This window comes from Callorhinus ursinus, unplaced genomic scaffold, assembly GCF_003265705.2.
Source record: "Callorhinus ursinus isolate GAN/ISIS: 27379988/994484 unplaced genomic scaffold, GSC_fseal_2.0 scaffold32, whole genome shotgun sequence".
Lineage (NCBI taxonomy): Eukaryota > Metazoa > Chordata > Mammalia > Carnivora > Otariidae > Callorhinus > Callorhinus ursinus.
This window is the reverse complement of record NW_027397094.1, coordinates 11,510,096-11,523,632: the sequence shown is the minus strand read 5'-3', so window position 1 is coordinate 11,523,632 and position 13,537 is coordinate 11,510,096. Positions and strand designations below refer to the sequence as shown.

Below are 13,537 nucleotides of genomic sequence, written 5' to 3'. Positions count from 1 at the left end.
GACCGGGTGATCTCATGACCCTGAGATCATGACCTGAGCTGAAACCGAGAGTTGGATGCTCAACTGACTGAGCCACCCAGGCGCCCCTGTTGTTGCTATATACCTCACATGACTTTTACAACTATTTTTGTGTCTATTCAATATTTTTTAAAAAACAATGAGAAAAACTCCATTCCTTATGAATCAGCCCCCTCTTGGAATCTAATAATAAGCCGATATGTAAGGGTATGTGTTCACACTTATTGTGGCTCTGCGGTAGCAAAAAATGGGAAATACTCTGAAAGTTCTTCAGTAGTGGATTGCCTCAGTTCTTCCTACATGCCGCAAGGAATACTGTGTACCAGGTAAGAAGAATGAGGTGATGGGAGCCATGGATACAATATATCGGAAAATGGAAAAAAAAAAAACACAGGTGACATGATTCTGGTTTTATTTAATAAAGAATTATATGGGTGTACGTGTGTCTGTATAAGCAGAGAAAAAAATTGCGAGGTAACTGGAGGGTAGGGATGGTTTCAGATGGGGCCATACTGACTTCTTTTATATAATTGACAGGCGGTGGGATTACATGTCATTTTTCTTTCTCTGCTTTGTGTATTTTTAGAATAAAATTGTTTTTAAAGGGTTATTGTATTTGTACAAAAGATGTATTTTCATCAAGAGAGAAATTCAAATAATTCAGAAGAGTGCAGAGGAGATCATTTTGATAATGAACGGGTATTGAACCTTTACTCTTACCAAGCAGGCACACCTCACACGTTAAATCAGCTTTTCCTCCCAGCGTATGAATGTTGGGTATATATTATTATTTTTGTATTCCATGCACTTGAGTCCCTGCAGTCACAGGTAGCAAATAGTAGTACTAGGATTTGAGCCGAGATCTGCTATCATTCAGCAGAGTGAAATGACAGTTGTTTTCTTGATTTTTTTAGTGGAATGAGTGTGGTCAGCAAATACCCGAATTCATTCAGTCCTTTACCCCCGTGCCCTGGTTTTCCTCGTCCGTTCGTGGAAGTGGGGCTGCTAGGTCAAAGCGCATGCGCCTGCAGCATTTGGACACGCTGCTAACTCGCGCGTCTGCGAAGTTGTTACCAGCCCTCTTCCACTGTAGTTCCGTGCGGTGGGACCCTCGGACGTAATTTTTATTTTTCCCTGAGATGTCTCTGTGGGTGGTTCCAGAGACAAATGGTTCTGTGTGGCTCTGTGTGGAAAACAGAAGCCGGCAGCCCTCCAGACCCCCAGAGGCACCGGCTGTGGGCTTCCTTACCTGCTCCTTGTAGCATTTACCTCCTTATCGCCAAATCCCAGTTTCAGCTGTTATTCATTGCCTCTCTGTAGTGGCCGCAGATCTGGCGTTTTTACTCTCCTCTACCCCCCTCCCAGTACAGTTAATTTTAGTTGTAACTATTTTCGGCGCGCACATCAGTAAGCAGTGCACAGGCAGAGGCGGTGTGAGAGCTCTGGTCCTCTCCTGCACCCCAAGATCAGGGCTTTCCGTCTGCTTTGTTTCTTACAGAGTGTATGTTCAGAATACCCCCTGGTTGTGTACATCCAGGACAGAGACTAGGTCTCAGTAGATGGTCATTTTGATTTCTTGAAGAGTTCTCCCTCCCGGTCTCCTGGCATGGTCTGGAGGGTCGGAGGCTGGCTGCCCCCCCGGCTTCTCAGCCACCATCCCAGGGATTCTTCTCGCCCCTCTCTCGGGCTTTTCCATCTCCTAACGTCCGAGGTCTTGGCTTAATCTCTCATTTGGTGGAGTGCGTCCTCTGTCAGCTGCCTAGGAAAGAAAACATGGCAGTAAATATTTTTGAAGCCTTACATGTCTGAAAGTGGCCCTGTTCTACTTTGACACTTCCGGGACAATTGTATGGGTATCGGAGTACAAGCTTGACATCATTTTGAATCGTTTTCCACCCTGGTGCTCTTCTAACCCTTGGTTCCTTTTTTGCAAAACCTATTTATCTTCCTGCTTTCTGGATGCTTCTTGGACCTTCTGTGCCCATGATGTTCTGAAATTGCTTCATGATGAGCCAGCCGTTATGTTGGGCCCTCACTGGGCCCTTTCATTTGGGAAACTTGCGGCCACAGTTCTGGCAGGTTTTCTTGAATGGTTTTATCTTCTCTTTCGGCAGGTGGGGCCTTCAGGTATTCGATGTTTTGGAAAGATTGCCTAATTTTCTTGTCCTTCCTGTTTTTTGAGCTCTAGCATTTTGCTCTGCTCAGTGTGAGATTTCTACACTTAACATTTATTCTCCAAACCCTTTGTTGAGTCTTTATCTCTTCTTTTTCTAGGAGCTCTTTGTTGTTGCTGTTACCTAAGTGTTCTTTTAAGAATTGACACGGAAATCTGTTATTGTTTGATGGAGGCAGATACCGGCCTTAATCCTTTCAAATCTATCTTGAGCACCTAGTGTGTGCCAGGCCCTGGGGAGATTGCAGGGAAAAGCCTAGTCTCTGTCCTTGTGCAGTTTATATTCTTAGATGGCAAAGGGAGTAAGAAACAAAAACACAGGTCACATGCATCATCCAACACACATAGACATATGTGGATAAACTTGGGAATAATTTGTACATGGATAGGATTTAAAGCAGGGAGACTACTCTGTCACCAGAGGAATGACTGTCGAGCAGAGGTCCTAGGACCAAGTGCATCTTGGAGCTGCAGTGCTCAGGGCTGGGGAGAAGAGGAGACACCATCCTCATCAGAAGAATTTGAGGAGGAGCATCCTATTTGGTAGGAGAGGAACCAAAAGACAGGGTTCACTTGGAAGCCAAGAGAAGAACAAGCTTCAAGAAAGGCATGATGAGCTATTTTAAAAGAGCTGTGGTGGATCGAGTTGGATGAAACAAAGAATTTGTCATTGTTTGGATGGATTTAGAAATGGGATAGTTTATGATCTTGCTGTACTGTTTCCAAGGAAATGAAAGCCTGATTGGAGTGGGTTCAAGAGTGAATAAGGAAAATTGGTGGCAGCAGGTGTAAACAGCCTTTTTTGAGGAGTTTTGCTGTAAAAGGGAGCAGAGACATAGTGTGGAAACCAGACATGGATAGGAGGTTAAGGAAGGGTGTGTGTGTGTGTGTGTGTGTGTGTGTGTGTGTGTGTGTGTGTAGATAGGTGATGTGACAGTATGTGTCCGGATATCCGGAAGCTGATGATGGGAATGATCTGGTAGAGAGGGAAGCACCAGAGAAAGGGGGCATTTGCTGGGTCCGTGACCTTGTAAGTGGAGAGGGAGGGCAATCAGTGTGCTAGTGGAGGGGGAGCCTGGCTCACGCGGCGGGAGAGGAAGCCGAGTGCGAGAGTGTGGATCCAGAGGCACGCTGGGCGGTGTGCTGGTGGGAGTCTATAATTGCTTCTGTTTTCTCAGTGAAAGTAGGAAGCAAGATCAGCTCTGAGAATGAGGATGAGAATGCAGTGTTGTGTGCTTTGCGTGTCTGTGGTGCTTAACCTGGAACGTGAGGCAGAAACACTCCCGTGCGGAAGGGTAGTCTCTATGGGTGCTTTTAAAAACCACATACGTCCCTGGGCTCCACCCCTGGAGTTCCTGACTCACTGGGTCGGGGGTGAGACCTGGCTTCAGTAATTTTTTCATTTTTTTTCAAATTTTAAGTTCCAGTATAGTTAACATACAGTGTGACATCAATTTCAGGTGTACAGTATAGTGATTCAGCAGTTCTGTGCATCGCCTGGTGCTCGTCACGACCCATCACCCATTCACTCATCCCCCCACCCCCACCCCTCAGGTTACCATCAGTTGATTCTCTGTAGTCAAGGGTCTGTTCCTTGGTTTGCCTCTCTCTTTTCTTCCTTTGCTCATTTGTTTTGTTTTTAAAATCTGGCTTCAGGAATTTTAAAGCCGCAGAGGTGATGTACATATACTCTGGTTGAAAACCACCAACAGAGTGGATCTCAGTCCTCATAGCAACCACCTGGGGTAGCTGTCGTCCCATTTTACAGTGAGCCAAGGTCAGCTAGGACAAGCTGGAGCCAAGTTTGGATCCCTGCTCTGCCAGTCTGCAGACTGATGCATGTTTCCAAGCCTTGTGTAATCCCCATGCTTTATCTGTTAGCACTGCATAGTGTTTGATCCTGTCTGAGGACAAGCCTTTCCATTTTAGATCTGAATGTGACTACAAAGAAAAAGCAAGTGTAGGGCAAAAAAAATTTTTAACTTGCTATTTATGAAAGAATGCAGATTAGAGCAGTTTTAAGGTAGTGTTTTATCCATACTAAGTTAGTAAAAGTAAACTTAAAAATGATCAAGATCTGTGCTGGTCCAGCAGTAGTAAACAGAAAGCCTTATTCATTCTAGAGCGTAGCATCAACTGGGACGGTCCTTTTGAAAAACACCATAATACCTGCCAAGGGGCATAAAACTGTTCCTACCCTTTGAGCTAATGATCTCATTTCTGGGAAATTATCCCAGTAAAAGAATTCAACAGCATAAGAACGCAATATATGCAAAGATTTTTCACTGGCTTTATTGAAGAAAAAAACAACCTAAATGCCCAACTGGAGAGAAATGCTAACTTAGATTACATCATTCTGTTGGAATATTATTCAGAGTATTCAGATAATAATTATGAAGATTATGGAGCAAGATGACTGCTTATAAAAAATGTAAATAAAAAATGTAAAACTGAAAATTAGACACTGTGTATATGATGATGTAAAAACTACATTTGATAAAGATGGGCAGAAAATGCTGTAAAGGGAAGTAATTGCTAGAGTAAGGTGGTAGAACTAAAGATTCCTTTTAAATACTGCTTTTCCTATTACAAAGTAATTTTTCTATATGACTATAGATGTAAATGCTCACTGAAGGATTGTGGTAAGCAGTTATAAAGAGCAAAACAAAAAATTCACGTATTTGCAAAGCTCAGAAACCAACAATCCAGATATTTTGCTATAAAGCATGTCTTCTATTGACGAGTTCTCATCATGCTTTTGGGTGTAATGGTCCATTAACCAGAATCTGCTTTGCATGCATGACACAGTTGCTTCTAAGGAGAATGTGGCTCTCTCAGATGGAAAACCACTGTTGCAACTGAAGAGAGCAAGAAGAACTCACACCTGCTTTTGTTGCAGTATCTGCCTGCGATTTCAGTTTCAGTTTACGTTTATGATTCATGTTGCAATGAAGACTGCCAAGTCAAAGCCATCTGTGGCAGAGGGGACTGGCCCTGAAACTTCTGGAATAAAAGGCGAATAAGGAAGCATTTCTCTGTCTTCTGTTGATGTCAGTAGTTTTGATCACTTTTTTTTCTAAGATTTTATTTATTTCAGAGAGAGAGAACACGAGAGGGAGGAGAGGCAGAGGGAGAGGGAGGATTCCAAACTGACTCTGTGCCAAGCGCAAAGCCCAATGCAGGGCTCGCTCTCACAACCCTGAGATCATGACCTGAACCAAAATCAAGAGCCGGATGCTTAACTGACTGAGCCACCCAGGGGCCCCCTCCTGTTATTTTAACTCTAACAAAATACTAAACACCTTTATCATTGAAATTTCTATGGGAAAGTAACTTTATTCCTACTCACTTCTAGATTTAATTTTCCTTTTCTAATTGAAATGATTATTTTAAGTGATAATTTTTGATAAGGTCGTTTTCGTAGAAATATAATTATCACATGATAGAATGGGCTGTATCATTTTTGTTTGCACCTATGCAAACTATATAAAAGAAGAATCAATATTCTGTAAATGCATCCATTCAACACATTTTCAAACTGTGTTCAACTGATGTGAAAAATAATTTTCCAGTTTATGGAGTAATAAAGCCCCATTGGGATAGTGATTAAAATTTAATTAACCCTAACCTAAAAATAGTGCTATCTTGGCAATATTCAGAGTTGTCATTCAGGAGCATGGTATGTCTTTCCAGTTACTATTTATCAAGTTTTATAGTTGTTCTTAAATAGGAAATCTTAAGAACGTTCCTAGGTATTTTGTGTTGCTTTGTTGTGATTGGCTTATTTTTCCTTTCGTAAATATTTTTCCTTTGGTAGTGATTTTTTGGATTTGTATTTGGTAACAGCCTCTTTATTGAATTTAGATAAATTGATACTGTTTTTCAGTTGTATTTTCCAGGAAAATATGCACCATGGTATTATAAATAGTTCTAGGAAACGGAAGTAATAGTTCTTAACATTCCCTTCATTTTTACCTTCCTGAAGGCAGTTGGCCCACACCTAGGAACTGATTCTCACATGTTCTCCTCTGACCTTCTGAAAATCCGACCTATATTTCTGCATTTTAAGTGCCTCCTTTTCAGTGGTTCTAGAGAGGTCCCCACTCCCTGGCTAAGCTTACATGATTATTTCCATTCTTGGGCCTTTCCTTATAAGATGGACTATAGATCTTAAATTATTTTTTTAAATTTATTTATCTATTTATTTATTTATTTAAGTGTCTCTACACCTAACGTGGGGCTCAAACTCACAACCCCAAGATCAAGAGCTGCATGCTCCTCTGACTGAGCCAGCTAGGCACCCCAGATCTTAAATTCTTAGTAAGAAAGAGACTTCTCCAGGTTACCTTCGGAGGTGGGAGTTCATGTAGGGATGTGAGGAATAGGGGGCCTCCAAGCACTCAGTCCTAAGACATCCACAGAGCCTGGGATGTTCATTGACTTCCCAAGAGTAACAGCACAGCATATAGCTGGCGTCTCCCTCAGCTCAGGCCCTCCGGCTTCCCCGCACACACACCTGGCATTCTTGTTTGTGAAAGAAGATTTGAACCGGGTCGTGTGCCCCCTGTTAGGATATGGTGCTGCTTCACCTGGGCACTTCCGAGTAGGATTTTTCCAGCAAGCAGCCTCTCCCTGTGGTTTCCAGAAAAAAAGCCATGGGTGGGCATTGGATCATGATGATGACCAGGTGGATGAGTCTGGTTTCTGATTGCCTCATTTGCTTTGTCACCAGTGGTCCCAGATGAGACCCGTTTCTCCTCCCTGGTGTTGGCACACTGTGGAGATGGCCTCTCAGTCTCGTTCCCTGTCTGACATCGTGTCTGTTTCCTGCTCAGTCCCGAGTCCCTGGCTTCTGGATTCCCTGCTGGAACATGAGCTGTGCTCGGGGGCACCGCGTTCCAGGTTGGCCTTGCATTTCTAGTGACCCCAGCTCGGTCTTCTACTCTGCTCTTCCGCCACCCCCGTCTTTACCCCGTGCCTTTGCTTCTGACCTCGAGATGCTGCTTCTGCATCCCTAACTCCTGCCCACAGTGGACAGTCCACCCAGAAAATTTCTGAACTAAGCTGACGCCCTCAGTGGTTCTGAAAAGCCAGAGCGTTTGTCCTCATAAACTTCCCTTTCTTTGGCTTTTTTCCTTCTGACTTGTCAGTGCCCTCCTGATGGTGGCACAGACGTCCCTTTCCATCACTGCTGTTGGGGACTTGGTGGCAGCAGGATGGGCCTCCTGCCGCATTCCCTGGCCCATGTGAAGCTCATTCCGCGGGGAACCTTTGACCTACCTCAGCAGTTGGTCTTGTTCCTTCCCTGTTCCTTGTCCGGCTGCGTTCTTACAGATTCTAGGTATCTTCCACCTTTTCTTTCTCTTCCTCCCAGCATCCACCTTGATGAGTCAATCAAAAATTGTTTTATCTCCTTTTTCCCTGAGCGTGATATTCTAGCAAAGCCTGACTATTGGATTTCTTAACTAAAGCTTCTGCCTACATTAACAGTGGTTCTAGAGTAAGCTAGAAGAGTAAACTCAAGAGTAAACTGGGTAAATCGTAAAATCATTAAAAGTATTTATTCCTTCTTGACTCCTAGATTTGTGGTATTGTCACTCAGGTTTTCTCATAGCTTGACCGGAGAAGATGTTGCCTCACCACCCCGGGGCCCCATCCTGTCTGTATGTTAGAATCACTAGGGGCTCCTAAAAATACTGTTGCTTTAGGTCTCTTCTCAAGATCCTGATCTAATGGGTCTAGGGTGCGGTCCAGGTATTAGCACACGAACGAGAAGCCTCCAGCGATAATGTGCAACCAGAGTTGAGAGCCCTTGCAAATAGAGGAAGGCTCCCATTCCGTTCTTTCCTGGACCTCTCTTCCGGGTCTCCTGGACCTCTCTTCTAGGTCTGTGAGATCCTCAGGCATGACTGAGACTGACTGATGTGCGTATTTCATAACCCTGGCTGAGGAACACGACAAAGAAAACTTTGGCGAATCTAATGTGATATGACCTGCTCCTGGCAAAGGCCCGTACCCCGAAAGCCTGGTCATTCTGAGATTCTTTTGTTTATCCAGCAGATAGGAGTTGTCTGTTAAGGTGATAGGCACTCTGCTGGGTGCTACAGGAACAATTTGACAAGGCCCCATCCTTCTGAGGCTGATAGTTGGTGATTCTGTTCCAGCCCTATAAAAGGATTCCTGTCCTGGGAAGACTTTCCTCCTTGTTGCTTATGCGGTGGCTGGACTTCCTCCTCCCTGTGTGGAGCCTACTTAGCCTGCCAGATAAGGCCAAGGTGTCCTTTGTGGCTTGGAGAAATGAGCAGGACCTTGATTTCTTGACCTACCAACCAAACTAGGTTCTAAGAAGGTCTAGCTTCTAGCTTTGTAGCCCCAAACCCCTGTACCTTCTTTCTTAGGGAGCTTAGCTGGGCCATGAACCACGAACCTCGAATTCTCATTTGGCTCGCTGGTAAAGGGTGAACCAAAGTCTTAAGACTAAAGGCTTCCCTGGGTGACCTGTTCCTGACTCCTTTCTTCTGGGCTCACATCTTGCTTTTAACCTTGTCACTCTCACTGAAGGAGTAAGTAAGTTGTTGAAGAAATTCAATTAAGGAAGACGAGAGCTTGCCACCTTCCCTACAGCCTGGAGCAGTGAGGCCACAGAGCCCACTCCTGTCTCCCTCTCCCTGGGCCCCTTGGTCTGCTTTGTCATGGGGGCACTGAGGCAGCCAGAGGTGAAATCTAACCCCACCAGCTGCAGGAAGCAGGGAGACATTTGAGACTGAAGGGAATAGTTGAATGGATACCAAAGTAGGTAAGCTATTGAAAGCCTAGGTGTAAGCCCGAGCTCTTTGTGTAATTAGACTACCATGTCTTTCTCTGGAAGGTGGGGCCTCCCTGAATACCCCAGAGCTACAGCAGTGTCCCCACCCTCATCTGTGTGCTTGCCTGGAGAGCCTTCTCCGGAGGTCAGAATGTGTGTGATCAGGACCTGAGTCTTCACCATGCTTAGTGTCCACATCTAGCCAAGGGCACCCTCCCTCAAAGTAGGCAGCTTGAAGACTCAACACGCAGTTCAGTGGTGTTGGCCACTTTTCAGGAGCATTTTGCACATCTCTTCCAGAATTGTATGTGACTTAGTTTTTTGGAACCACTCTAGTGCTAGCAAGTGTTCGGTTTTTCTTCAGAGCGGATTTGATATATTTTTTTAAGATTATTTATTTATTTATTTGAGACAGAGCAGAGCAAGGGAGAACACGGCGGGGGGTGGGCAGGGGTAAAGGGAGAGGGAGAAGCAGACTCCCCACAAAGCAGGGAGCCCGATGCGGGACTCGATCCCAGGACCCTGGGATCATGATCTGAGCCGAAGGCATACATTTAACCAACTGAGCCACCCAGGCACCCCAGATTTGATTTTTTATATAAGAAATCACTCAGAATGTACTTTGTGGCATAAGCTCTGTGTTGAGGTTGTAAATTAGATGGGAAGAGAGTCTCCATGACAAAGTTTGGAAAGGCTTTGAGTAAAAGCAGCATACATTCATTCAGTGAACAGTATTGAGTACATACTCTGGGCAGGCACTGCTCTAGACTCGGGGGGTATAGCAAGATTGGCATTCTATCTCAACAAGTTAATAATAAAAAAACAGATAAAGAAGTTGCCAAATAAATACAAGTTCTAGAAAGAGGTACTATAAAGAAGACAAAGGAAGCAGGCAAGATGGCGGAGGGGCTGGTTGGGAGCCGGTGAGTGAGGAAGGCCTTACTGGGAAGAGACTCGAGTGACGTGAGGCATGTGGCCAGGTCCCGGTGTGTCCTGAGCAGTGGCATTGATAAATGGAAAGGCCCTAAGGTAGGAGGAGTTTGGCAGGTTTCAGGACCGTCAGAGGAACTGAGGGGAGAGTAGAGGACGGGCAGATGGCAGGAAATCAAACCGGAGATGTGGGCCCTGATTCTGAGGATGAGGGGAAGCGACTGGGAGTTTGAGTCTTTGCTGGAGTCAGTCCTTTGCCTTCCAATGTCATTATTTTGAAGAACAATACTAATTTATATTGATGGCTTAAGGCCCACGTTAATTAGCTAGTGTTTGGGGGGTTGGGAAGAAGCTGGGGACATATCCTTGAATCTTTGTGGAATGTCAGAGCAGGAAGATCTAAGAAGGTTGTGGTAGTGTTGCCTGGATGATGCATTAAGGTACTGCAAGGAAGCTTTTTTGTTCATTGTTCCTTAGGAGCATTTGAATCTTTATCACATGTGTGTATTTTGTATGAAGCCTGTTTATTAATCTACCATCTGTGTGTGTGTAAGATGTGATTTTCACAGAAGCACTGTAGCTGTTGTGCGGATGAAAACACAAAGTGACTTTAAACCATCTCCTCCTCTGAGATAATTTGATAAATGCTGAGAGGCTGCTTGGCATTTGGATTTCTATGAAATCCAAGCATTGATAGTTAAGTGCCTTTGAAAAGTGAAATGTGCTTCTGTTTTCATAGATAACACTTCATTTTTCTATTTTAAATTACATCTTTTGCTCCTTTCCCCAGGCGACAGAAACAGACACCAAAATCAGAGTGTGCATGCGGGCCTACCATCTACTTGTGAAAAAACTGGGCTTTAATCCAAATGACATCATCTTTGACCCTAACATCCTCACCATTGGTACCGGGTTGGAAGAGCACAACTTGTATGCTGTTAATTTTATCCAGGCAACAAAAATCATTAAAGTAAGTATGGGTATTTTCTCTCTTCTACTCGGGACATCACTCAAATTTATCTCATGGCTCCAGTGAATAGTTTGAGCTAACATACCTGTTTATTGGCTGGGAATGTTGACAGTTTACTCTTAGGTAGTAAATTGGTTTTCTGAAACTTAGGGCCCTTTATTATTTTTCTTTGATGTGATGTTTTACGCTATGAAGTAGAATGTACATACTGAAGAAAATATATAAAAAATATAGGGTATAATAAATAATTGGGAAGCTTTCATAATAGCTTTCATGTAGGTCATGAAGCAGACCATGCCTAGCGCCCCTGTGACTCTCCCTTTCAGATTACACCCTCAACTTTTGAATTTTGTGATGCAACTGTCATCCTGTTTTATGATACCACTTTGTTGCTTTTCTTTATTATTTTATCGCTTATGTACAGTCTGAATTATCCATGGATTTTGTGTTTGCAAATTCACCTACTTGCTAAAGTTTATTTGTGACCCCAAAATCAATTCTCTTGGTGCTTTTGCAATCATTCTCGGACACACCTGCGTGCAGAGAGGTGAACAATTTGAGTGGCCCAACCCACGTGTTCCCAGATGAGGCCAACAAACTCTGCTACTTGTTTCAGCTCTCATTCTGTAAACAAGTGTCCAGTGCACGGTCTGCGTAGTGCCATGTTTTTCACCGTTTTGGCCTTTCTCTTGGTAATTTATTTCTCTGTCTAAATGGCCCCCAAGTATAGTGCGAACTTGCTTTCTAATGTTCCTGGTTGCAGGAAGGCCATGATGAGCCTTACGGAGAAAATGCTTGTGTTTCGATAAGCTTTGTTTAGACGTGAGTCATTGAGAGCCAGTTGGCCACGAGCTCGGTGTTAGTGAATCAATAGTATTCGTTAAACAAGATGTCTTTACACAGAAACAGACATGAAACAGGTTTCTGTATTGATGAGTAGATGAAAATTGTGTGACCAGGGGTTCACAGAAGCAAAACTCTACTTTTTCCCTGAGGAGCAGTGGTTCTCGATATTCCCAGATTCATTGTTCACGGTGACTTTATACAACATAACTCCCGCAAATACCGAGAATCGGCTGTATAAACAATGCAGTTTAGTTTGGCCAATTTTTGAGCTTCATATAAATAGAGTCTTAAGGTTCTTGGGCCTTTTTGGCTTACCCAAACTTATTTAAAGAATTCATCTATGTTGTCGTAGCTTGGACTTTGTTCATTTTCATGAAGGTGTAACATTTCATCGTGTAACTATTCCACAATTAACTGTTCTACTGTTGATAGACATTTGGTTTGTTTCCCATTTTGGACAGTATGAGCAATGCTGTGGTCGTTCTTGTACGTGTAACTTGGGTGCACATGCGTTTCTCTATAGCGTATACCCCAGAAGTGGGATGCTCGGGTCACAGCAGTAGGTATGGTGAGCTGACTCCCTAAACACTTGAGCTGGTTTGCACTTTAGCCGACAGGAAGTAGGAGTTCCTGCTGTTCCCGTATGCGTGCTGATGCTGGACATCGTCCTAAGGTGTGCTGGGAACCTCAGTTTCATTCTATCCTGTTAGAATTAGTCAAGGTTATGGTGAATTAGGGAGTTGCTTCATACAGGCTCCAGAAACCTTTGAGTGAACGACAAAGTAATCTTGTCTCTGTGTTGTTCTTTCTCTGTTACCGACTCAGGAGATATTTTATGGCACACTCACTACTAGGTACCGCGGCCTCTGTAGATATCTCTGAGGATATCTACAGAGATAAGGCAGAATTTTTTATTTTCTCTCAGGGATATTAGAGTCTAGTAGGAAAAACTGTCTATGAGTCCGTGCTTTGGCGATGCCATAATATGGCAAGTTTTGGTCTCTGTCTGGCTAAAAAAGCTCCGGATTATGTCAAACTTCATGTTTTTTACTTTCCACTCTTACGTATAAAGCTTGAGGGCTGTGATTGCTTCTTTTGGCAAAATAGGGAAATCTTTTCACATTTTAAAATTTTTGCCAGGAAACCCTACCTGGAGCCCGAGTAAGTGGAGGTCTTTCCAACTTGTCCTTCTCTTTCCGTGGAATGGAAGCCATTCGAGAAGCAATGCATGGGGTTTTCCTTTACCACGCAATCAAGGTACGGTAGAACAGCCGTTTGCCCTTTGAAAGCAGCTCAGGGCAGGGTTAGCCCCTATGGGGGTACTGACTCTGGCCTGCTGCCAGACTCTGTGAATAATGTCTTGTTCGTGCTATTTATGTTGTCCATGGCAGCTTTTCTGGGACAGTTGCAGAGCTGAGTAGCTGTGACAGAGACCATGACCTAAAAATATTTTCTACAGAAAATGTTTGCTGGCTCCTGATGTAGAGTATCCCTGGAAATCCTCATTTTTTTCTTTTTCTTGCCCTTAGTTCGGTATGGACATGGGGATAGTGAATGCAGGGAGCCTCCCGGTATATGATGGTATCCACAAGGAGCTTCTGCAGCTCTGTGAAGATCTCATCTGGAATAAAGACCCTGAAGCCACTGAGAAGCTCCTGCGCTACGCTCAGGTAGAGAGAAAAGAGTTCTGGTGAGGGCTTTTCCTGCCTTCGAACTTGTCACCCACTTACAGCTATTTGACCTCCGTTGTAGACCAGGAGCAGGCGTCTAATCATGTCTGGGTCACTGAAGATTT

At 44.0% G+C, this 13,537-nt stretch overlaps 1 protein-coding gene across 10 annotated transcripts in view; it reads left to right on the top strand.

The window, feature by feature from the left end:
- Positions 1-13,537, top strand: part of MTR (5-methyltetrahydrofolate-homocysteine methyltransferase) — a 98,797-nt gene that overhangs the window by 41,339 nt on the left and 43,921 nt on the right. For all 10 annotated transcript variants that reach the window (XR_012374303.1, XM_025850832.2, XM_073879005.1 and 7 more), the window contains 3 exons: positions 10,717-10,896; positions 12,883-12,999; positions 13,272-13,412. Coding sequence is in view for 9 of the 10 variants with exons in the window: in XM_025850832.2 (XP_025706617.1) it covers positions 10,717-10,896; positions 12,883-12,999; positions 13,272-13,412 (438 nt within the window). In the remaining variant the exon portion in view is untranslated. The remainder of the gene's footprint in view (positions 1-10,716; positions 10,897-12,882; positions 13,000-13,271; positions 13,413-13,537) is intronic.